Here is a 25,268-nt window from a genome sequence, read left to right on the forward strand (position 1 = left end):
AATTCAAGTAAAATGTATTTGCATGTCTTTTCTGTAGAATAACTCCCCACACTATATGGCTGCCCCATACAGATTCATTGCTGTGAGAAGGTAAAATTTAACATCACTGGTCCTGTTAAAAGAAGTACAAAATTCTACAGTGAAGAAGGATGGAATAAACAGCTCCTTCAGGATTACTCAAGGATTCTGTGGAACAAACATTATCTGAGAGCTCTTCATCTTAAGCACCACCTTAATGTATCTAAAATCTAGACATTACCATTCAAAGAAATAGAAGAAAAAAGAAATCATCTGGCAGTTTTATCTGGAGTCTTATAGGTAAAAGTAAGGGTTTAACATTAAGTCCACTGCAATATTTGTAAATAATAGAGTTGTTGGTCTCATGCTCAGGAATGATGTTTCAATCGCACTGATTTTTCTTCAGTGGCTTTTTTAAGCTGAAGCCACTTTGGAAAACAAGACTTGAGAGCCTAAGTCCCCAGTGACCTTGAAAAAAATCTGCTTTATACAAGATGAAGAAGGACTGAGTTGCAGCTAAGAAACCTTTTGGTTACTTGTTAAAGGAAAAATAATGGCTTTGCTTAGATGTCATGCTCACATAAAATAAAGTCCAAAATTCATTATCTAATCCAGAAATATCTCCACTGTGAAGGAGTTCCTAATCAAATGTTACACCAGGAAGAACTCAACAGTAAGTCCAATAATATACCAAGTATTTTATACTAAATCTTAGGAGAGTCATAAACAGCAGTTATGGGTTTGGTTTCTTTGCAGGGTTTTAGAGGCGTTAGAAAGGAAAGTTAAGCTTTTTTAGGTTTGTTGGTTTTGGCTGGATTTTGGTTATTTGGGGGTTGGGGAGGGGTGGTGGGTTTCCCCCCCATAGTTACTAGGTTTTTTGGGGAAAATGCTCCATAGGAACCATCATGCAGGGCAAGGAACAGATGTTTTCAAACTGGATCTTAGCTCTAGGTTTTCAGATTTAGCAGATATTTTACTTATTCTCTTCATGGTCAAATGACAGTTCATTATAAAAATTAATAGTTCCAGCTACTGACTACATAGTTATGCTGTGTTAAACTGACTTATATGAAGAATAGGGATCTTCAGCACCTTTCAGGAAACAAGTCCTGAATGCCAGGATAACCAGCTTTGGCAAGGCATCAGAATTTAGAGAACAACATTGACTGCTGGGATTGTATACCAGGAAAAGTACTATGCTATGTGATACTTTTGATACTGTTTCCTCAGGATCCATTTTTAACTATCCAACTGAATGGTACCCAACTGTCTCAGAGCAGTAAGCCTTACTCTTAAATGATAAAGGTGGTAGTACCAGCAGTAGTACTACCAGAAGTAATAGCCCAGACTGCTCATTCTTTAGGAGAAAAATGCATATTGATGCTTCGTGAACTAAAATCAGTTTTTACACTGTCTTGTTGACTGTTTTTCGGACTTTGAGTACCAAGAAAGTCTTGTGTGTGAGATGCCATTACTGAGCCTGCTAGTGGGCTGATGTTTCTCTTCTTGTCCTGTAAGGAACACTGCAGAGTTAACATAACTCCCATTAGTCCGAGGGTCTTCCAAGAAAGTAATTGTAGGGTAAAGGAGGGTACCTAAAATGTCACTGACATTCTAACATGAATTCTCTTTGAATGTGTCTAGCTGGAGGAAAAAAAAAGAAAAAATAATATATTTGTCTGGAATGGAAATCAGAATGACAGTTACCATTGTTTCTAATAAACAATCACCCGAGGACCCTCAAAAGAAAAAGCACAACAAATTAGATAACCTGAAATCCAGAAGCTTGAGAAGAATATTCCATTTCTCAGAGCTGGCAGGAGCCATGCAGGGCCACCCACAAGGGTTCGGCTGCTTACCTTGTTAAACATTGCCTGGTTTCACCTGACACGATCTGTAAGCCTGTAAAGCAGTCACACTTCGAGTGCCTTTCATGTGCACTTCAAATCCTTTTTCTTTTGAGATATTCTTCACTAACAGGATTTCCCACTTTGGAGGGGAGGACTCTTTCAAAAGATGACAAAATATCTCAAAAACGAAGCAAAAAAGAACAAAATAAATATACGGGTAAAAACTAAACCAGTTTGGCTCAGCCCTAGAAGGCAATGTTAAGTACAAAGAGCTTTACTTTCAGCTTTATTGAGCAGTTTTCTTAATTTACATGATTTTTCACTTCAGTATTGCTTAAAAGCTTGTTTTTCCTGTAATATATACTTTCACAACAAATTACATGACAGACAAAATGTGTTTGAAAGTGTCCTTACATCCTTACCATTTGCATTTTCAACTGCCCGTGTGGGTCACACACATATCACAAGGATTGTTGCCAAGGCATTCAGCTACAACACAAAATGTTTTCAAGTTCAAAGCTTGTATTATTGTTCACCTCATTCTTATGTTTTTACCCTCACTTCTTTTATATCTCTAGATGTGTCCCTTGCATCAATAAAATCCTGAATACTTGCTCACTTTTAAACTGTGCAAGCCATAAATGAAAAAAAAAAAGAAAAAAAGAGGCTGATACATAAAGATAAAAGATGAAAGCTTTGCACAGCTGCTATATTCAGCTGTTTTTAAGCAGTCAATGTATTAGCAATGTATTGATGAATCCAGAAAATTCAGTTAACCCATCCATATAGACATTATTGCTCAGTTAGTAACTATCTCTCCTACTCCAGAGCACGTCTGCAGATTCTGGTGCCAGGAGGGTTCCACACAGGCCTGGAGGTTCAATGAGAAATCTCCAGTTGCAAGACCAGAGCCTTTGTACTGGCAGTCAATGGCAGAAAATATATATATATTTTAAAATATAGGTCAAGTTACCTGAGTATGCTCTACTTGCATATAGTATCAGTGGTCATCTTTCTTTTGTATGTTTCCTGGTATTAAATTATTCCCTTTCTTAGTAAAGGTTTTTAAAAATAAATAAATATATAAATAAAACATGATAGAGCTGCTTTTCCCCTCTCAACAGTCAGGTTTTCTCTCTTGAGTGCTAAGTGGGGAGGGGGAGTACAAATCTTGCTTTGAATTTCTTGATTGCATTTTTGTGTATGTTGCTAAAGTTTTTCTTTTCTTTATACTTGTACAGTCACAACAGAGACTTGGAATAAATTCTGCTTGGAAAACACTTTTTAGACGGCCTGAAAGTATCTAAAGATAAAGGCTTAATATTGAGTGGAATATGAGAACAGAAGATGAACATTTCTGTGGTGCCTAGAAATTATTTTGATTTTCTGATCCTCCTTATTTATTCAGCAACATGCACAGGACTTCATTGTGTCTCATAACCTATGGCACCTGTGATGATTTAAAAAGTTAAGGATTACATCTGCACACTCGCCACTTTCGTGTGTTGTACACGTTTTTCTTTGTGTTTCTGCTCATTTATTTTCAAGAAGCAGCTACCTCACAGGCACTTGTAGTAACAACAGATTGTTGGACTCATACAGCCTGAAAGATCATGTTAGGATACCTGTTTCTTACTGAGTTTATTGTATCTCGCTTGAAATGGTGACATGGTACAAATACAAATCAATAAAAAAAGGCACACAGCAGTCTGTGTTATCCTCTAAGAATACATTACAGTGGTGATTTGGGGCATGTACTCACAGGACAAGCACTATCACTGAATAAAGCATACTATGATTAGACTTCAGTACTCAATCCCATTCAGATTCTGCCTTGGAGTTTAAAAAATCCAATCTATCCTATTAATTTGGGATAAATTACTTGTATTACAGAAAGGAAGACTTTTTGTCTCTCTAAAATATATATAAATAAATGTTTAAAATAAGGATATGGTGGAAAGAAATAGTTTTCCCCTAGATGAAAGTCTACATTTCAGGATGACAGCCTTCAACCACTGGGTATGTATTGAGCTTGAAATTTTGCTTGCATTTAATTCAGTGTAAACTTTATGTGTTTCTCTAAAAGGAAAATAGGTTCTTCTAGAGCAGCTCCAAACACAAGGAAATCGTGCTGAGTATGTGTTGCAATAACCTTGCCCTTTTTATATTTTAGTGAGGTGAAATGCTTTGGAAAATCTTCTGTGAAGCACATGTTCAATTATTTCAGTTTATGTGTAATTTTAATGAATGTGTCAACTTATGTGGCTCAAGTTAGCACGATGAATCAGAGCCTATGAATGTTGTAAATAGAAGGTTCCCTGAAATTCTGGAACTGACAATTTCAATTACACAGGAAAAGGAAAGGAAAAATGCTGACAAATAGGTCAAAACAACTCCAACAGAGGCTCTTCAGTAAGAGCAGGAAAAGGGAAAGTTGATGAGGAAGAGCATATCCAAAACCTGTGAAATGCTTGCAAAAGTAAGCTGTTGGCAGAACAAAAATAGTTGCTGGCAGAAGAGAAATACAGAAATTAATGGACCAAAGTTATGCATGTTATGGTAGAGACTTAGAGAAGAAGCTGCAAAACTGCACTTCCTTTCCTTCTGTTCTCCACTTTCTGTCCTTCCTCCCCTCTTCCCCATCCAGTGTTGACAAATATGCCTTGGAAGACAAAATATTGATCTTGTAAATTGAAATAGAGCTATGGTACCAATTTCAAATGAAGTTTCTTGACTTCAACACACCACTTGCCTGTCCAGGAGGAAGATGAGTTGACCTTGATTAGAAATTTAGGGCACAACTCAGTGTCCAAGCACAGACGGGCTGCTGTCATTTTTGCTACCCAAGGCTATCCCACAGGGCTGTAGTTACCACCCCTGGAGCTCACTATTCTCCTTCAGGATCTGCCATCCCTCTGTCACTGGCTTAGCTACCCCAGGAAGACTCAGAAGCCTAAAAGGCCATGACAAGGCACCCAAACTATATTCTAAATTCAGTCATCATTATTTTATACAGAAAATCTGTGCTATATCAGTTTCAGTGAATGGTCAAAAGCTGTAAATAATGAATAATTATGCATCTGTGCTAAAAGATGAACAGTAGGAAAATGTACAGCTGAAATGGTAATTTTTTTTACCATGTCCACATGGCAAAATTTAGCAGATCTACATATACTGGTCTATTTAGTGTAATTTAAGGCTGCTTCAATGAATATTATACATGGTTCTTTTGTCCAATATCTCAAATTTCAACTTAGAGAAAACAAATTGCAAGTGGAGAACGTCTCTATTAATTACAAGAAGATACTTAGAACTGAGGACAATCATTAGAACATTCAAGGTACCAGGTTGTTTGGGTCAATGTCAAATCATAAAACAGGTTGTACAGACAGAGAGCTGTAATGCAGACACTACTGTGTTAATAAATTTCTGGGAAGTAATAAACTGGCACTGGAAGTGTAAAGGAAAAAAAGCAGTAATGTGGAATGGCCCCTTATTCAGGAAACTTTGAAAATGTGCAGCCATAATAGCTGTAGTGAAGTTCCCTTAAATGAGGCCTTGGTATGCTGTGGAATAAAGTCAAAATAGGAGATTGTGGCATTCCGAGTCATACTGAATAAATGCATGCATTGGGCCAAATTGTGATCTTACTCACAAGGGAACATTTTTTCCCCTTTTCAATAAAAAAAAAAGGGAGCTGAGAACACTTTAAGATACAGGACACAAATGTGTAATTATTCTTGGCTAACATGGTAGCTGTTGATCATTTAATGAAACCATAATTACCATATAATGGCAGGGTATTTATATGACAGATTACTACATTATTACAGGGTAAGTGTGTGATTATTTCTGTCCTCAAAATCAGAATAAAAACACATGGAAGTGGAAAAATAAGTTGAAAAAGGAGAGAGAGAAAAAAAATCTGAATTTCCCAATGCCACTCCCATATTGTTACTCTATCTGCACCTCAATCACACAGTGATGGCAATGGCCACCAGCATTCATGATGAAGCCAAATCTCCTCAGGAAACCCATGGCATAGCACAACAGATCATAAGGCTCTTTGCCAAATGGCTACAGCTCCAGGCTTCATTGTACTCACAGTTCAACTGATTCAATAGCAATTTGGTTGCTGGTCTCTTGTCCTCAGAAGACACGATAGTCCTGCTTGTTTAGAGGCATCATATGCATGATGGATGTAAAAAATTGCTCTAAGAGGTCCTTAACATTCACTTCTATGCCTTTAGGCAAGAACAGTGAACTAATTGGCTTTCAAAGTAATACTAGTTGTGCCCTGGGTGGGTAAGTTTAATTCGTCAGAGCTGAGCACTATTTTCTATGGTTTGATTTCAGTCAACACTGCTAGTATTCACTGGTGAAATTTTGACCATTTAGTAAGGATTGATTTAAATTGTGGGAAAATACTCAAATTATTCCATTCCATGTATGGGGAAATATGCAATGACAAGTTTTGAACTTACAGAGTTACAGAGAAAGTTTTATAAGCTGAGTACAATCCATCTCAAGCTTTACGAACAGGATAGCAACTTTCTATGTAGGAGGCAAAATCAAACTATAAACCTAGCGGATTGACTGATTCCCCAAGCCCTACAAGGCTGTTTAAAGGGCTATGCAATCATGTGTTTCACCTGAAATTTGCCTCGGCATCTTCACAGTGCTACTTCAGCTGTTGGGAGAAGGTGGCCAGCACTCCCTGTTTCCAAAAAGCACTTGCTGAGCCAGTATTCTAAGATACCAGTTACTGTAAATGAAAGACTTTGGCCCTGAATGATATCTTCTGCATTTGGCGAAATTTTGAAACCTGGGTTTCCTAGATTTTTATCCAAGAAGCAGTATTGCTGTAGCTATTTTCAGTCTTTGGTAATTTATTTCCCTTTTTCTTCTTGAAGCTCTTTAGAGTGAGGGAAAATGGACTTAGGTAAAAGCCACATGCTGTTATGTTTGCTGAGGATTTATCCTGTAGGTCTGTAAAAGAAACACAGGTTGGAAAAGAATTTGGAGGCGCTAAGAAATCAGTCTGTGTATATTTATTTAGAAGTTAGCTGTAATTGCAGTACCTTTGTAAATAGCTTCCTTAATAAAATGGTTATTACTCCAAATGGTCAATGATTGCTCATAACTCACTGCTGCTAGGTTACTTCTCTCTGCACAGAAAAAACCTGCACTCTGGTCCTAAAGAGAAAAGTTCATCCAAGATGCTGGTGGGAAATCAGTTATGTCAGAACCTAAGCCAGCTCACCCTGAAGCCAAATGGAGCCCCAATAAACTCCCAACAAACACCAGCATTCATTCATAAAAGGCAACAGGTGGGGAAATGATGCATATTGCCTGGGAGAATAATGACTTCTTTAAACTGTTTCACACTTATTCAGTGTTATGCCTTTTGTGAACTATATCTCACATTTCCTCTAGATGAAAATTAATGAATGAAAGAAGTTTTATGTATTGAACTCTCTGCTTCTGGTATCTCTTTAGTACAGGGTGCTTCTGCCTCCATTACATTTTTAGAATTATAAATAATTAAAATATATTGTTCAAATAGCTTTAAAGTAGCACCTATAGATCAAATGAAAAATAAAGTCACTATTAGGAAGGTTTAAATTCAGTGTTAACATTTTTGCCTATCTGGTGTTCTTCATAAAGTTTATTCTTATAAAGATAAATGTAGCTAGAAATTGAGTTATTTTAATGTTTTCCAGATTAATTGTCATCAGGTGCTGGCTCCAGTGGACATCAAGAACTAAGACATTCAGCAGCAGAATATGAATAATCCTATGCTTCTTCTTTTGGGAACAGTGATGTTTTGATTATTAACATTTCCATTAGAAAAAAAAAATAAGATTTTAATCAAATACAGTTTTTTAAAAAGTCTCAATCAATCAACAGGACCTGAGGAAACATTTGCCCTCTTCCCAACCCACCTTGCACCTAACACTAAGCTTTTAAAAAATCTTTCAGCAATTAAATCATGTTACTGTGGAAATCCTTTATAGCCTTATAAAGTCGTTATCAAGGACCCAATCCTTTCTGGTGCAATAAAACTTCAGTCACTTCAACCTAAAATAGTACAACTTCAAGCAAGTCTCATGAGGATGGTCTTTAGAATACAGTTGAAAAAAAAATTGTAATTACTTCTTATAAATATGTACTATTTTTCAAGTACTGTTATTTGTACTTCTCCTTCATTTCTAAGCAAAGGTCATATATTAGTCAGTTTATTATCAGATTGTCCTGGAAAAAAAAATCAGAGGCTCAGGAAATTTTCTCCAAAACTAAAATAAGTCAACTTCCAGGGTTTCAATTTCTGGCAAGCTAACTTCTCCAAGGTCTCGTAAAAATTCTAGGCTGTTATCTCCATATGCCTGATAGTTTTTTTTGGTGGGGTTTTTTTTGTGATCGTAATTAAAACCGTCTGTCCTTTCTCTGTGACTTCAGGAGAATGGCAATGAATCACAAAAGCTCTAAAACAGATAGGATAGAGGCTGAGTTTAGCAGCTCAGAATCACTTAATCTGCTGTATTTCATCCATAGAAATATAGATCCAAAGCACTGCCTCCTAATTCAAGCAACTTCAGAACAAGTCACCATGGCAGAAGGTTGTCTCACAGTATCACAGGGAGACAGAAGTAGTCCTGGGTTTGGATTGAAGCATAAAGAGATGTAAAGTAAACTAACTTACTTGATATGGAACATCACTATCTCTTAACACTAGCTTTAACTCTTCTTGCATAATCTCCTAGAACTTTCTGGGAGTATTTTCAACAATCTCTCAGTAATATTTTTTGAAATAAGAGTGTGTGAAAAGAGAAATAAATTAATGAAATAAATTTCATTCATTGAGTACTACAGTCTTATCAAGTCAAGAAATACTTAATCTCCAAAATATAATTTAGAAAATTAATTCACTATGACTTTTTCATATTCTGTAGTATTTGATACTACTCTTTCTTTCTTGCATCTTGCTATGCGTTTCCCAAATTTAATTGTTTTCCTGTGTTTTTTGAGAAATTTTCAGTTTTAAATTTTTTTGTCATTTAGAAGAAGGTTGCTCACTAGGTGGGTTAGTTCCTCCTCTCCTAGAGGTGTTTCCTCCATCCCTATTAAAGTGAGAATTAATTTCAGCAAGAAATTGATCTGATCTCAGAACAGGAGATCTGGAAGATATAATCTTAATGAAAGTCTTAATAAGCTAATCACATTCCCGAGGATCTTGTACATTGGTAACCTGTTGCTCAGGGACGCAAAACTGAATATTTGACATGGTCCTTCCAAGTTCAAATCCTCCCCATGAGTCAATTTCTTATGCAAAACTAAACAAACATTCATGTGCTCTGCTCCCATCATTCTCAGACTGTATATAGTCACCAGCTTTGGCTCCCAAATTCAGGGGGAAAGGTTGAATGTCATGTGAGAATGACAGCATATGTCTGAAGCATCAAAATGCTGGCTGCCTACTGAGACTCGACGACCTTGGCACTCACTGAAGTTCAGAAAATCAAGTAGCTCTGAACATCTAAAACATAGATAGCATCACTTTTTATTTTCTAAAAGAATTTGGTATGTAAAACTATTTAAGAACCTGGATCTAAGCACTCTATGAGGTAAAGCTTTTTATATAGAATAAGGTTTGTTGATCAGAGACTGGTTTTCAATCAAACAGTGTGAAGTGCTGTCCTAATAAAGCAAAACATAAACTACCATGAAACAAATCTCTAAAAGGAACAGATGCATTCCTGGTATAATTCTTTTGAAATCAGCAAAAGAGATGAAATTAGAATCAACCTTCTTAGGGAAAAAACTTTTATTTTTAATATATAATATTTGTACAGCATATAGTAATTTCAAAAGTCTCTTTTATCAAATTTATTTTGATTTCATGAAAACATGTACAGCTATTAATTTAAGCAGGTGTATCAGTCCAATTTCCTTCTAAATGTTCTTTTTGTTAGTTTTCTTTATTTTCTGGTTTCCTGCTTTATCATTCAGAAGGTTTGCACTGTATTCCTGTACATATTTGGTTTGGTGCCCAGAAATGTATTATTTTAACAGGGCTATTCATTAAAAGTTATTACTTTACAGGGGTTCTACCATGCATACATAATTATATATATGCCCTTCTACGATGAACACTGTGATAAAGTTACCATAAAAGATTTTTCTTTTTAGGGTTTATAGTCTCTGTCATTTCAAATCACATTGATTTGACTAATCCTGACATCTAACTTTCTACCTTCAATTATTTTTTCAAAAGGTACTAAACTGTCAAAACATATTTTTCATTTTTTTTCCAGTAATATTAATCCTTCAGAAACTACTGGGACTGTGACTTGTCCTCCCTTTGTGTTCTCCAAGGAAGAAGGCAAGCATAGATGCTAAGGCACAGAACTTGCCTTGGCCAAAACCAGTAAGCCAGTTTTCAGTGACTACCCAGGACTGACTGTGATGCTTTCTCAAAATCATTTCTGGTTACCACATATTTCAGTAACTCCATGTCACTTCATGAAGACAGTTGTTTAAAGAATATCTCCAGATAAATATAGGGGTTTTTTTAAGTCTTTGAAAAAGTTTGAGATTTTATGATGAAAACAATCTAAGGGAATGTTTAAGATAAAAAGGTAAAAAAAATTATACTTCCTTGCAACTACTTGTTTCTATGAATCTGCATCACAAGGCCAAGCAAGAACAGACAAAAATTCTTCACAACCTTTGCAGAGAGCTGGCATTAAAAGAGAGCTGGCATCAGTGTGAGCAGTGTAGCAGAGTATTGTACCAGTGCAGTTGGTCAGGAGCCAAAACTTCCAAGCGGACCTGAAAAGCATGCTATATGCTGGTATGACTTTCAAGTTATAAAAATGTCTTCAGTACTGAGATATCTGATTTGCTTCCAGCACCTACGGCAGAATGAACAAAATCACCTATTAGACTTGAAGGAGACAGAATAATTAGGATTTTTCTGCTTCATTCTCATCACTGCCCACCTGGAGTCTGGGAGGATAGACGTGAGACTTAATCTACAATCTGATTTAGACTTTTAAAGTCCTATATTGCACATACTTTGTTTATCTTTTGTTACCCTATACACATTGAAGTTGGCTTATGTCCTTTGTCCCAGTATTGATGGGACATCAAGTAATACTTTCACTCCAGGGGTTCTACAATTACAGATATATTCTGAGCTGTAAAGAGATTAGTGAATATAAAAACTTAAGCATCCAGTGAAATTTGTTAGTTGCTGTATTTATAGTAAAAGAGTATATATTATAATATTTAATTGATAGAAAATAGATCTAGAGCATAGAGAATATTTTAGAATTGTGGAGGAAAAAACCCCAAAACTTAAAACTGCACATCAACTATACAATATGTAATCACTTTGAACTATATACTTACCTTCACATATCTAATTCATTATTTTCTATAATATTTTTCCATTGACACAGTTTTCTACTGTAATGTGATTATACAATGGTGTTTGTGGAATAACAGAATCCATGGAATGGTAAAGCAAAGAACGTCTCTAACTTTGGTGTCATACAAAACATAACACGATCTAGTTGTGCATTTGCTGGCTTTACATAAGTTCCTCTGAATGTTTTGGAAGTTCATAACAATTAAGGTTAAGTTGAAAAAAATGTTGAAGAGTACTTTTCCTGATAAGTAGCTAAATGTATTCTCCATTAATCAAATATTGCAAACCCTCCAAATCTTTACTAAAGCAAAGGCAGTTTTGCTCTCATTTATTTTGTTTTCAGAGAGAGAGAGATGGTGAATGTGTCTTTTTCAATTGCCACCCTCTGGATGACACATCAGAGAGAGTCCTTTAGTCTGATTCTCATGACTATCTAGCAAAAGCCAGAGTTTGAGGCACTGTTCAAAGAATATAGGATATGGGATATCTTGCCAAACATTTCTCTCTTGAAAGCATGCTGTAGTAGTATGTGATCTGTGCTGTTAAGTGGTATTGTGCAATTATCCTAAAAGCCTAGATGCACCAGTTACCTCATCATCCTCTGTGACATTACTCTGGTGGGTTTTTTAATATATTGTGTAAAAGTGGTACACGAATCTTGTACTTAATAAAGTGTTTTTCCACCACAAGATGAGGCTACATTGAATGTAATTGCACTATGTGGGGTTAACTTTCTGTAGCCTGTTACCTGTGACTTCACATAAAAAAATGAATCTCCACAACTCCAATGAGAGTCACTTCTGTTAATATTGGCCCATTGACTCCAGTGAAACACTATTAAAAATTACTCTCAATTCACTTTAATAGTAATTTTCAAGAGCATCAGGCCACTCATTCCACTATCAAGACTGAATGTTCAAACACTCATAAAGACAAAAGCAAACATCAACATACTTCAGTGAAAACTTGTTTCTCGTGATTGTAGTTGACTTACTGATAAGCAATACTGAATATTACCTCATAGGAAAGGAAGAAGCTTCTTCCAGACTTTTTTCTAATACTCTCCTATAAACGTTTTTTGGGGTGTAGGGAAAAGATGAAAAACTCAGAATGTCATAGTAAAACCAAATGGATTAGCAGTCCTTCTTAACCTTCATGAAAGTCATATGAAAAGTTCAATGCCATATAAGTATATATTTTGCCAATGCTTTTTTTTTTTTTTGCTGATGCTTAGTTTTGTGTGGAGTTGTTATTTGGTTTTGCTTTTGTTTCATTTTGCACTTTGGGTTTTTTGGGTTTTTTTAATGGCTGGTTAGGCCTTTTTGGTTTTGGGGTTTTTTGTTTGTTTCTTTATTTTTTAGGAAAATGCAGAATTTCTTTAATTTCTTCCCTGAAATTAAACTGACAGTGGAGACAATTGAAGGACAAGGAGTATGTTTGCTTTGGTTCCTTCCTTGAAAAAGACTATGTCTCCATTACTCAAATTCATGACTGAATCAGGCTTATTGAAGATTTAACCACTATGCTATACTAAAATGCTCTTCTTATTCTTGTTTTTTCAGAGGAAAAGTATTACTGGACCTTTTTACCCCATCCATCCAGATTTCAGATTTGTTCTCTGCTCAAGACATACTCATGTCTTCTGATATTCATGTATTAAAATTTGCTTTGTTTGAGCTCTTGGGATTTTGTTATTCATTTGGATTTTTTTGTTCTAACCCCTGATTTAACTTGAAATCTATCCCTCTACATGCAAGACAATTTTGCCATTTTCCTTCAGAAGCCAGACAATTTATAGATGAGCTCAGACCAAATAAATCAAGCAAGATATATTTATAGGTATAATATACCATATATATTAATATATATTTTTAATCAACATCATCCTGTCGCTCTGCAGAAATAATTAGCTGTTAGGAAGGCACAGAGTGCTGCTATCCAAAGCTGACACTGTTGCTGGTATCCAGGCTAGGACACCAGAGCAGCCAGTGGTCTGTCAGCCACTGCACACAGCTTGTGTCCAGCAGTGATGAGGTGAGTCTTCTTTGTTTCCCTGCATTAATTCACTTCAATGCCTGCGTAACCATCTTTAGATTGGCCAATTTCTCCACAAGAGAACATTTAGAGTCATTCCATTCTGAACAAAGAAACAGAGATTCAAATGTATATTAACTTCAGTACTTGGTGGTGGGGAAAGGCATTGACTCATCTTATGTTCCCCAGTTCCTCTTCTCACAGCATGAAGCCTCAGGAAATCCTCAGTTTTACTCTCCAAACAAGGGCTGTACCTCAGACAGTGGTCTTCATTTTGGGTTGACTAGACTTCTGAATACTTCTGCATACAAACCAGTGGCCTAACATTCCAAGATAACAGGAAAGTCAAATTCTAGTGCCTATGCATGATAGTGAGGATTCAACCCTGGAATTCTTTTGAAAGGTTGCAGCATCATAACTGGACCTAATAACAAATCACCAGGTATCTGCTTGCAAAACCATGTTATTTTTAAAATTATGGAATAATGTGTGTATGATAAAATGAACAATATCAAAACAAAGTTCGTACTTGAAGAAATATTGTTCTGTACTTATTAAGGTATATTCAAGTTAGTACGTACATAGCATGTATAGAGCATGTTTTATTTTTCTTTTCTTTTTTTTTCCCAAATGCTTGTTTTCCTTGAAAGCTATATTAAGGGATATTCTTTCAGGTTTTAAAGATCTTTCTAACTAACAGGGAAGAGAGCACATATTTTAAAGTCTATACATCATATAAATTAACTCCAGACATGTGTGATCCACAAACCAAACAGCACTGTATGAATGCATGTACACAGCCTCCAACTGATATCAGGACTTACAAGTCCTGAAGACAGAATGATAGGCAATGTCAAGCATCACCTGTCAAGCATCATATAACAATGGTTTGAAGAGTTTAGAGTCTCTCAAAAGTCAAATTATTTTGCATTATTCGCAGTCGCAGACTCTTCTTCACCTAAAAAGCAAATGAAGGAGAGCAGTGTTAGTGGAAGTAGCAAGGATTCATAAGAATATTCTGAAAGCTAAGAATACTGTTGCTATTTAAACTGAAACATTCTTCTTCTTATCTTTGGATATGAGAACTTTGAAGTATTATTAATGCATACCATAAAAAGTGTAAGGTGTACAATGAGTTCAAGAAAAATCTTAACCTTTTTTTTTCTTCTTCAGGAGTTTGATATATCAGCTTTAGTCATTTTATTAATTCAAGACGTCTTTGCATATATCTTCTTTATTATGCAGATTTTCACCCTCTGTATTTATTTATAAGCTGAAAACAGTTGACTAAAACTGATTAGAATCAAAAGTTCAGCCTAAGAAAGAGTAACAGATTAGAATATATTCTAGATAAAACTAGTCACTGTGCTTGATTGGCATATAGACAAGTTGTTATTGAATTGACGGCACAGAAAATAGCATGGACTGTTAGTAACATTATTCAACACAAATTGTAACTTTTTAATGAATCAGCGACTGCATTTGAATCTTAGAAGAATTACTGCTATATGACCAAAATATTCAAACTTTACTTCAACCTGTAGGATAGCTTTTATCTCCATATGGCTTAATTACTTTAGGAAAAATATTGATTTAGTGCAGCCAAAGGAAGAAATAAATAGTGATTATTACATGTAGCAACTATAAATAAACTCTGACATTGTGCAGATGTTGTTGCTGTTGTTATAATACCTGCTTGTTTGGACACTGATATTTTTTCTTGTTCCATACTAAAAAGGCAAAACCTATATTAAATTAAATACTCTTGAAAATCTGTAGGAGGTTTTTTTCTGGAATAATGAGCACATTTTAAAAAAAGAAAAGATAGTTTGCTGGAGGAATACCTGTTGCTTTTCCTTCAGTCATATGTATGGAGAAGAAATAGACCATAATATCAACACATAATAATTTGCACTGACCTGTTGTATTGAGGTACTAGTAAAATGCATTTTGCCCCATATTGGGACAAAAATAAAAAAGGTACAATAAAGCCTCTTTAATGAATTTTGAACTAAGAGAAATTATAATTTTCTTCCAATAGACATCTATATATACCCAAATTATAGATACTCTATAGCCAAATATATGTTGCCTTAAATGTGTAATGAAGAGTGGCTTAATTTTGTAATACTTAAGACGTATATTGACAACGAGAAAATCACACTATCTGTTTCCTTCAGAGAGTCCAGAAGTTCTCCATCCAATATGTTGCCAATACCTAATTTTGTTTGAGTCTCAAAAGTCACAAAGATGTTTTCTATTTTCCACTCATTAATATAAAAATGAGATAATATGATACACTGGGAGTGAATAGTCAAGTATGTTAGGTAGCCCTCCTGAGTAATTTCAAAAAATTGACTATTCAACTTTATTTAGACACAAACTACAGTCTAGACCACTTTCTGATAATGAAAATACACTTTAGGGTGGTGAGAATATTTATAGGCAAAGAAGAAAAAAAGAAACTAACTGAACACATTTCAAATTTGGTACAATTTATGGTCGGTTGGTGGGCTACTCTATCTTTGAAAAATAAATTTAAAATAAAGGTCTAGCAGTGGACTAAGAAAGTGTCTTCTAACCAGTTGTTTTCCAGTTTTGTCAAAATTAAAGGCCTCAAGCAAAGAATTCTGAAGTGTGAAATGTAAGGACCCTTCTTGGGTGCTGCATGTAACATTGGTAGTTATTTCCAGTAGTTAGTATAGTATGGATAGCAACAATAGAAATGCAAGTAATGTGGATGGAGGTCTATCTTTTAAGGGAATAAAGCTTCCTCTTTAAGATTTGTGGTAGACCATATAAAAATACTAGGAAGGTTTAGTTGTTTTTTACCTAAGAGAAATTTGAAATTGAAAGAGTAACATTTGATATATGCTTAGATTTTGCAGACCCCATGTGAGTATGCTTTAAGGAAAAATAGGAATGAAAAAATTTGGACAATCATCTTCACAGGGTGAACTGAAACTGCAAAATAATAAATATTTATAAATAAGAACAGGACTCAGAGATTCCTATGCCTGGACAAAGATGCATTTTCAGACAGGCTAGCCTGCATTCAAGTTTTTGACACATATATACATCCTTATTGACACATATATACATCCTTATAAGTTTTAATTATTTTTGGAAAAACACTAAGACCAAAGTATTTATTTATGATTCTTATGTATGCTTGAAGTTTTAGAAATTGTTAGCAGAGCCACAGATGTACATGGCTGCCCACCCGGGACTGCTACACAGGAACGCAATGCGCTGCCTTCAATGAATGGAAAAATAGTGCTGCAATAAAACAGAAAAGCCCCACCACACCAGCTATGGAGAAGCATGTCTTTGAGGACCTAGCACAGCTTTAAACTGTGCTGGATGCGATTTGGGCACCAGGAGATAAGACACAGGCATGGGAATATTTTTGTTCAATGTTCATTGCTGCATGACTCAGCAGATCACTAACAGCCGCCGCCAGAGAAGAAAGGCTACGTTGGGCTGTACTAGGCTTGCCTGAAAGAGCTCTGAGAAAAAGCTCAATGCTTTTTTTTGCTGTATATATCATTAACTTGGATTTGTTCATCAGAAAATAATCAGGAGTAAGAGAGCATGTTTGGTTTCCATTCCTTCTGAATGAGACTGACCATTTAGTAATGGAAAGAGTAAGAGCAGTCAAAAAGCTTGAGCTGTCATTTGATCCTGCCTTTCCAGGTGCTTCGACACACAGGTGCTTTGACAAATCATTTTGTTTAGGACCACTGACAGAAGCTACAAATAAATGTAAATATATAAATGAAAGAAAAAGGTGTGTTGACTAGCCCTGTGCTTTTTAAAGTTTTGCTTATGTTATGGATGAACAAGACCAAAAATCGGAATGTGGTGAGAGCACAGTATATTATGATGGCATTTCTCAGAAGCCCTGGAGATAAAAAACACCTACGTGATTTGTTTTTCCCCTTTTTAAAATAAGGCTTCTTAGGCCGTGTGGCATGAATGGGGATTTTGGGGAGGAAGAAGAAGCAAAATTTAGTTATGGTCTCCATAGCCCTAATTTGATGTCAGTGAAGTAGCAGATTACTTTGAAGGCATAAGACTGATCTTGAAGACATAGGAAATGAAAACATAGGTGCTAAAACTGCCTGGAGGAACATTACAGATCTGCAGAAGCAGGTAGAGTCTGGAAAAATGAGCTGGCTGCCTCTCAAGCTGCTCAGGATGCTAGAAAATTTGTTGGTGATCAACACTGCAGAAAACCTCTGGTGCTAAGAAATAAGTCACTCACTAAAATTTAGGGCCAGAGCAAAGTGTACAACACACGAGAAATTGACTTTAGCACTGATGCTCCAGCCTTGGAAGATGACCTATCCTTGTCATTACGTGGTGGGCCAGAGGTGCTCCTTTGCTTTCACACAGAGTAAAATAAAAAAAGCTGATGATGGGGAAAACATGATGCTCCTTCCTGAGGCAGCTTCCGTGGTCAAAGCACAGCCTAGGTACATACTTTTGGGTATGTGAGTAATGTATCAGACTTTCTCCACTGCGGATGCCCCGTGCTCACAGGGCTCTCAGCTGCCAGTACCAATGAATGAGATCCTAGGATTAGCCTCAGACCTTCCCTGCATTTTCCCACCGGCAGCGCAGTGCACTAATCGCTGAGCCACTGGGATAACCCTGTAGGGCATTCTTCTAATAGTTTTTCTACTTCTTCCACTGATGTCCTTATACATCTTTTATGATTTCGATAGTGATGCTATGCTCCCCAGGCACTTTCCTTCTATCTTACTCTCTGCCTGCTTTTTTTTTTTTTTTTTGAATGCAAGGGGGAAGGGGCTACCTTAAACTTGCCCTTCAGTCCAAGCAAAACCTTTCAGAAAAGACATTTCGCTCCTTCCAACCATGAGTGCATGTCAAGGAATGGTGAAGATGGAAAATAGTTGAGTACTTTCATTTAAGTTGTAATGGTCTTTTTCCTGACTTCATGTTCTATTTAGAGCTTTTTCTTCTAAACAGATGAACAGCCAGTTCTTTTGGATTTAAAATTAAATTCAGAATATTTTCTTTAAACTGCACTCGTTGCTTTTACAAAGGAATGAAAACAAAATGCAGCACGTGACATCATTTGAAAGAGAAAATTATGTTATCTTATATAGTTCTAGAAATAAACTGTATTTTTTTAACTGTGGCTCTTCCCTAATGTGCACTGCTGATAAATAGTAAAAAGAAATTTTTTCCTAACTATATATTTCTCTCACATTATACATATATAAATTCCACTGGGAATAACTTGAGCAATATAACTTGAGATAGGAGGTAGCTGATATATGTGAGGTATTAATATGAAAAATATTTTCACTGCTTGTATGTTATAAAGCTCTTGGAATATTACAGACAACAAAAGTATAGATCAGTTAAAGAATTTCTTTATCCCTGTTCTGCCCATAATCTTTTTTTCCTGCAGGTCCATTTTCTCTTGTTTTCTTCTCATCCGTTATTTTCATTTTCCTTCTCATCTTTCATTCTCTATTATACAGGGCACCTTTTGAGGAGCTTTTTCTGCTTCCCACTGACGATACATTCTGGCAGCAGCAACCGAAGCATCAGCCAGTGAACACTTGTAGAGATGGTGAGTTGTAAAATAATAAATCGAATATTTAATACTTAGACAGAAGATGTGGACTTTATCTACACTTAATGGGTGGGGAGGCTGATTACTCATTCATAGCTACACCACTTGTGAATGATGAGGTCACCCCTATCTCAGGAAGATAAATGCCATATCCTGTTATGACATATTCCTTTTATATAAAATTAGTTCAATTTTCTCACTAGTGAGGAATCAGTATAACTAAAAAAAAAAAAAAATCACTTCAAGATAAAGGCATTTTTTGACTGTAATTCATTATATATCCTATTTTCATTTTATTTCTGTTCTGTTTTGTTCTATCTTATCCTGTTCTATGTATACTATTTTACTCTCTACCTAAATGATATCTGACTAAAGTGAAGCAAAAATTAGATGATACAATGAAGCTTTGTAGCATTCTCTCTCATACCTGTCACAGGCTCCTTCCAACAGCAGATAATGAAAATTCAAAGTCAAACCATTTAACTTTAAGTAAATGGAAATGAATTTCCAGAGAAGAGATATTTTTTCACCTGCGAAAAGAACAGTAGTACACCAACCATGCAAATAAAGATATAATATATAATTGTGATAGAGAGGTATATGAAAGGCATAAATATTAAATGTTATTGTATTACATATTGTCATGTGTTTTTAATTTTTATTTTTGCTATGTTTTGCCTGAGAGGAAGGTCTACTGCACATAGTTAGAAACAGCAGTACTCTATTAAAATATTTCTTTGCTTAATCAATACTATAGCAACTTGCAGCATATCTTGCAATAGTATATGGTTTTGAGACAAAAATTATGTCACTCAAACACCAGAAGCTGTCAATAATTTGACCAAAATGAGATATAAAGTAAATTAAAAATATTGGGGTTTATTCTCATCTCATTTATGCTACCATACTGCAGTAAATTAAGTTAAATCCATCATGGGTATGTTGTAGCACTGGTAAAATATGTGGCAAATTGGGCCCACACTATTTAATATGGCACAGAGTCTAAGCTTGATGATGAATATTTTTGTTGGTGTCTAAAATAAGTCTCAGAAATTCCCACTGGAATTTGCCATTGTGATTAATTTGGAGGAGGGGGAAGATGCAAACAATCAAAATGAACTTTTCTTCAAGTATGAGATAATGTTTTTTATTTGGTGCCTTTTAAGAGCTATGGCAAAGAAAATGCTACTGTATTCTAGACATCCACAAGCCTACCTTTGAATCCTGCTTGTCTTCTGACATAAAAAACTATTTGTCAGTACTTCCAGTGACCTAGTGGGTCTACTTGTGCAAGCAAAGTTACCAAGACTGAACTTTTAGCTACATTAACACTTAAGATATTAATCAATACTCATAAAAGATCTTATTAAATATCGAGAGATCCTGGTTCTGCCTGCATGGATGCAAAGCAGTGACTTTCAAGACTAAGCTGAAGCAAGGCTGGCTAAAGGCAGGCTCTCCATCCTGGCTGTCTCTTTGAAATGTGAAAATCTGCTTAGAGTTGCCACTGTAGAGTAAAGAGTGACAATCAATGGATGGGGACTTCGACATGATTACATCCACTCTACTGCCTGGCCATACATTGACAGACAAAACTACTGTAATGGAGTGATCATTTGGAAAATGGCTACTGCCCACATTTAAATTCCTTTCAGTGTTACTCCATAGCCAATTAGAGTGGTAGCCCAGCCTATATTCATGCCAGTCTTGTACTATAATGTAAGAAAAAGGAAAGGAGCAGCTCAGAAGTCTTTAATTATTCCTCCAGCCATTTATTGACCTGCTCTCTAAAGGCCATATAGGGGCCTTCATCTGCATGCGAAATTCCTATTGACATCACTGGGAGGGCCACAGGCAGATGGAGTGTACTTTGTAAACCTTACATTTTAATTTTGTTGTAGGAGAATGGCACAGAATTCGCAGTCCTTTAAAAAGTGAGCAGCTTTATCTAATATTGGTCTTTAAATGTGGAGCTTGAATAACGGTTTTCCTAATAATAACAACCCTCCGCTTCTCTGCAAGCTATCTAACCTACACGTTTCTGTAAAGTCTTCATATTTAACACTCAAACAATTGATGTCCCTATAGTATAAACAGGATAGATAATGAATATAAGTGGGATAGAAAATTAATCCTACTTGCGAGGAAAGAGAGTCATAATTCACTTAGGCTTCTCAGCTCTTACGTTATGAGGTCTTCAGCTAACTCATGGGATCCATTCCACATCCCACAGATGCTCATTATGAATTCTTTTTATGTGCAACATGTGGGGACTAACCAGTTTCATATCTCCTGGTATTAGCCGCAATCCAAAGCATTTTGTATTAAAACAGAATGCAAACACAGATGCTATTTAATACAAAGGATTTGAATGCAGTCTCTGTTTTAACATAAAGTTGGTGTGTCTTAATTTGCTTTGAAATAGCAATGGGAAGAAAAGTCAAGATAAGAGGATGTTTTTATATCCCTGGCTTTGGAGCCAAGCTTTGTCTCCAAAAGACGCACAGTTGCATGGGAAAAGGGGAGACTGGCCCAGGTGACCGCTTTGATTCATGGAAGCAAAGGTTACCACGCTTGTGGAGCGAGGGGACAGCCTGGGACCTCTGCCCACTCCTGAGACGCTGCCATAGCCTTTTCAACACTACACGTATTCTGGAGTGCTACTACCTGTGTTCTGTCCCATGCAGCTCCTCTTGGTATGAGCCTCGGCTTCCTCACAAACGAGTTAGCAGCACGGCTGCTGTTTGTGTAAGGTGCACTAACGCAGCGTGTTACTTTCTGTTCTAGCTGTCCACTCACTGGGCTGGCGAAGAGTCCAGCTCTCCACAAGCACCACGCTTTTTAGCTCCAGCAATCAACAGCCTGGGGCTCCAGGTCCGTGGTTTCAGAGGCGCCCCCAGAAGTGAGGCGATCTGGTAGGACCCTCCTGCAGAAGGGAGTTTTTCTGCCGTTCCCCTGCTGCCTCTGACTGGGCACAGCCGCTCTGCTCCCTCCGGGATGGGATCCTCGCCCCTCGTCTCCCGCTGCAGCTGCGGGAGGAGGGAGCGGCACTCACCGAGCAGCACGCGAGGAAGGCTCGGGTCTCCGCCCTGTGTCAACCGGGCGTCCCCTCCACCGCGGTTGCCCACCCCAAGGCCGAAGCAAGGCGAGGCAGCCACCCGGGCAAAACCGAGGAGGGTCCGCCGCCGATGCCGCGCTAACGCCCAACTTTCCGCGCTTCCTTCCCGGCGCCCGCCCCGCGGAGCGCCGCGGCCAGGCGGACTCGGGGGCGGGCGGCCCCGGCCGGGGCAGGGGCGCGGTCCCGGCGGGCTGGTGGAGCCGCGCAGCGCCGCGTCCAGGGAAAAGCACTCGAGGTGGATGAGGGCAGAGCCGGCCGAGCGAGGCGGGGGTCTGCGCGCAGCCCCGGGAGGCACAAAGGCGCGGTGGAGACCGGGCCCCTCCGCCCGCTGCCGGTGCGGTGCGTGCCGCGCCCGGAGGGGAGCTCTGCGAGCGGGCTCTGCGCTGCGCTCCGTGCTATAATTGATATGTTGAAGCAGCAATAGGGATCAGTGCGTGCGTAGACAGCACACACCTTACAAGTTTGACTCGCAATAACATTGCTGCACACTAGGAGGGGAGGAGAGTCAGCTCCCTAGAATAAGGAACAAACTCTGCCTTTGCACAAAAGCGGCGCATTTCCTCGCTTGTGAAAACCGTCCCTTCATAGAGAGAAAGAAAAGAGACGGAGGGGGGCTGCGGGGTGCCTCTAGGAGAGAAAAAGCAAGTTACCAAGAGCGAGAACTTGTGCTGCAACAATCCTCCACTCTTCCTCTTCTCCTCAGGACTCTGGGAGCAGGGATATTCCTCCCCTTCCCCCCCGCCTTCCCACCCCTCCGACCCCCCCGCACAGTTGGCGCTAGCCCAGACTGTGGTCAGCCGCCTTTATTATTACTTCATTGAGACAGAGAAATCCTCTAAGACTTGCATTTTGGGTGGAGGGTGGGGGGTGGAGGGACGAGAAGGAGGAGGGAAAAAAGGCAACATTTGCTGCTCATCATTTTCACTGCACCGCTAAAGTAATTGCGCCCCCCTCTCTCCTCCCCGTCCCTCCTCAGCTTGGATTTTTCTCCTGTATCTACAGCTCCAGTAGTATTAGACATACCTTTTTTTTTTTTTTTTTTTTTTTTTTCGGAGGGGGGTAGCTCTGATATTCCACTTTGCTTCCCAAACCTTCACGCGCTGCATGTTTGCAATTCGGTAAATTTCACCCCCCCCCCCTTTACCCCTAGCCCCCCCAAACTCCTCAATCTCAGCCCAGCCGCTCACATCAAAGCGCCGGTCCTCACTCACAGTGGCCGCCACTCACTAATGGGATTGCAGTGTGCCTGGCTCTGCTGCTGCAGCCGCCGGAGGGAGAGTCGCTGCTGCTGCACCTCTTCGCCGACACTCGCCGGGTGCTGAGCCGCGGGGATGATCAGGATCTTCCCGGATTTCAGCGTGCAGGTGACGGCGGCGGCGGCCGGCGGGGCGGCCGGGGGGGTGCCGGCGGCGCCGGGCATGGGGCGAGCCGGCGCCGCGGCCAACGGCAACCCGCAAAACGTCCAGGGCATCACCTCCTACCAACAACGGTGAGCACCGAGTGGGAGAGGGGTGTGCGGCTCTTCTTGAGGCTCCCTCACTTGCTTTTTCTTTGTGCTTTTGTGTTTCTTTGTTTTCCTTTTTTTTCTTTCCTTTTTTTTTTTTTAATCTCCTTTCTGTTTGTTGGGGGGGGAGGGAGAGCTTTGTTGGAGGGGAGGGTGGTGGTTTTTTTCTTTTTTTCTTTTTTTTTTTTTTTTAATAATACAGCATCTTTTAAAATGCACTGAGAAGTAAACACAATCTCCTAGTTTTGTCTTGGATGAGCTGTAAAGCAACAATAGGAAAAAAAAAAAAAAAAGAAAGAAAGAAAAAAAGTGAGACCCCAGCATCTTAGCTTGGCTGCTGCAAAGTTTGGGATCCTGTCCGCTCATCCTTTCTAAAGAGGAATTTCTCAATGTCAATGCCTTGTGCAAATCCCAGTGTGTGGCAGCCAGGGGGATAATTGATCATGGTATGCTGATTGATAATTTTCTTTCAACCAAGAATGAGAACAATTTTCACTTGGGGTTGCACACTTGCAATTCCACATTGTAGTTTTAACAGTTTTAGCATGTCACCTGTTACTACAGGGAAATACAGCCGAAACTCTAAGTATACTCAGCATTGTTATTTTTTTCATCTTAAATGCATTCTAATGCAAATGCAGGAAATTCACAGAGAGTGCCTTTAGGAAGCAAAGTGTAGAAAGTTGGCAGTAAGTCATAATGAAGTTTAAAGACGTTCCCCATTTGCCCTAACAATTCATTGATATATGCTGATACTAACACGAAGCCTAATTAATTACCTGACATTTATTTATGTTTCTAAACCTGAAGTTTGAATCTGTTAGCTTGCTTTATATACCCGAAGCCGAATCTTGAAAAAAACGTAGACAACAGATCTGAAATCGGAACAAAACGTTTACATTTCTCTAAATGCAATAAAAAGGGCACTGTCCCGAGTATCTTGCTTTCCACTATTGCATTAAGTTAAATTCGGAGAAAAACGCTGTATAATCTTAAATGTCCAAACCAAACATCTCTATGATGTTAAAAAAAAAAAGTTTCAGAATAATATTTCAAAGTTAATTGGTTTAGGAGCCAGATTTTAGATAACTGACCATTGCCTGCTCTGTCGTTCAGCAACTTTTGTTTTGCTTCCCATAGTTTTGATGCCTGTGATAGAAAACGTTTGATGCTAACTTTTGTGGGCTTTATCAAATGAGGGTTAATAGGGAGCTGATACTCCTGAAATAAGCTCTGATGATACTTAAGGAGGTTCTTAGCTAAAAAACATTTGAAACTAAGCAGGAGTCTTGTTTTGCTCAAATAAACACACCTATTCTTCATATACTAAAAAAAACCCCAAAAACACTTGAATGTGAGAGTTATAAAGAATGGATTAAAGTTTCTTTCTTTTTATGGTTTCTGTATTATTTTTGTCACTTTTAAAATATTTAAATTACAATGGAAACTGACGGACACTTTAACGAGGAAGTACAGGCAGCAATCACAATAGTTTAGTCTGTGAAGTGGGGAAGTCAAGGGTCAGAAATGTCAGATTGGCTTTTAGACAAATGAAAGAGACCTCTGGAGACTTTAAGTTAAACAGAATTATGTAGACAAGTCAGCATACAATTTTTTTAGTACTTCGCGTTTAATAGTTTGGTTCTATCAGTCTGTAATCAGGAAGAAGTTGTAAAAGCAATACTTCTCTGACAAACTAC

At 37.9% G+C, this 25,268-nt stretch overlaps 1 protein-coding gene and 1 long non-coding RNA gene across 9 annotated transcripts in view; one reads left to right on the plus strand and one right to left on the minus strand.

Moving 5' to 3' along the window:
- Window positions 1-6,903: 6,903 nt before the first annotated feature.
- Window positions 6,904-23,415, minus strand: LOC148223359 (uncharacterized). Of its 7 annotated transcripts, none has more exons than XR_015804600.1 (3): window positions 22,715-22,783; window positions 19,374-19,476; window positions 6,904-14,293 (listed from the first exon to the last, which is right to left on the minus strand). It is a non-coding gene; the product is annotated as an uncharacterized LOC148223359 (long non-coding RNA). The 7 variants fall into 7 exon arrangements; XR_015804599.1 differs by lacking the exon at window positions 22,715-22,783 and adding an exon at window positions 22,002-22,077; XR_015804602.1 differs by lacking the exons at window positions 19,374-19,476; window positions 22,715-22,783 and adding an exon at window positions 23,276-23,415.
- NPAS3 (neuronal PAS domain protein 3) overlaps window positions 22,883-25,268 on the plus strand; it is a 592,150-nt gene continuing 589,764 nt past the window's right edge. Inside the window, exons 1-2 of one of the 2 annotated variants that reach the window (XM_088167275.1) lie at window positions 22,883-23,182; window positions 23,278-23,553. In XM_088167275.1, coding sequence (XP_088023401.1) covers window positions 23,396-23,553 — 158 coding nt within the window. In that variant the 5' untranslated portion in view covers window positions 22,883-23,182; window positions 23,278-23,395. Of the gene's footprint in view, window positions 23,183-23,277; window positions 23,554-25,268 lie in introns of those variants that run through there. The other variant, XM_088167277.1, reaches the window with a different exon arrangement.

Source organism: Sturnus vulgaris, chromosome 6, assembly GCF_052056855.1.
Source record: "Sturnus vulgaris isolate bStuVul1 chromosome 6, bStuVul1.hap1, whole genome shotgun sequence".
NCBI classification, from domain to species: Eukaryota; Metazoa; Chordata; class Aves; order Passeriformes; family Sturnidae; genus Sturnus; species Sturnus vulgaris.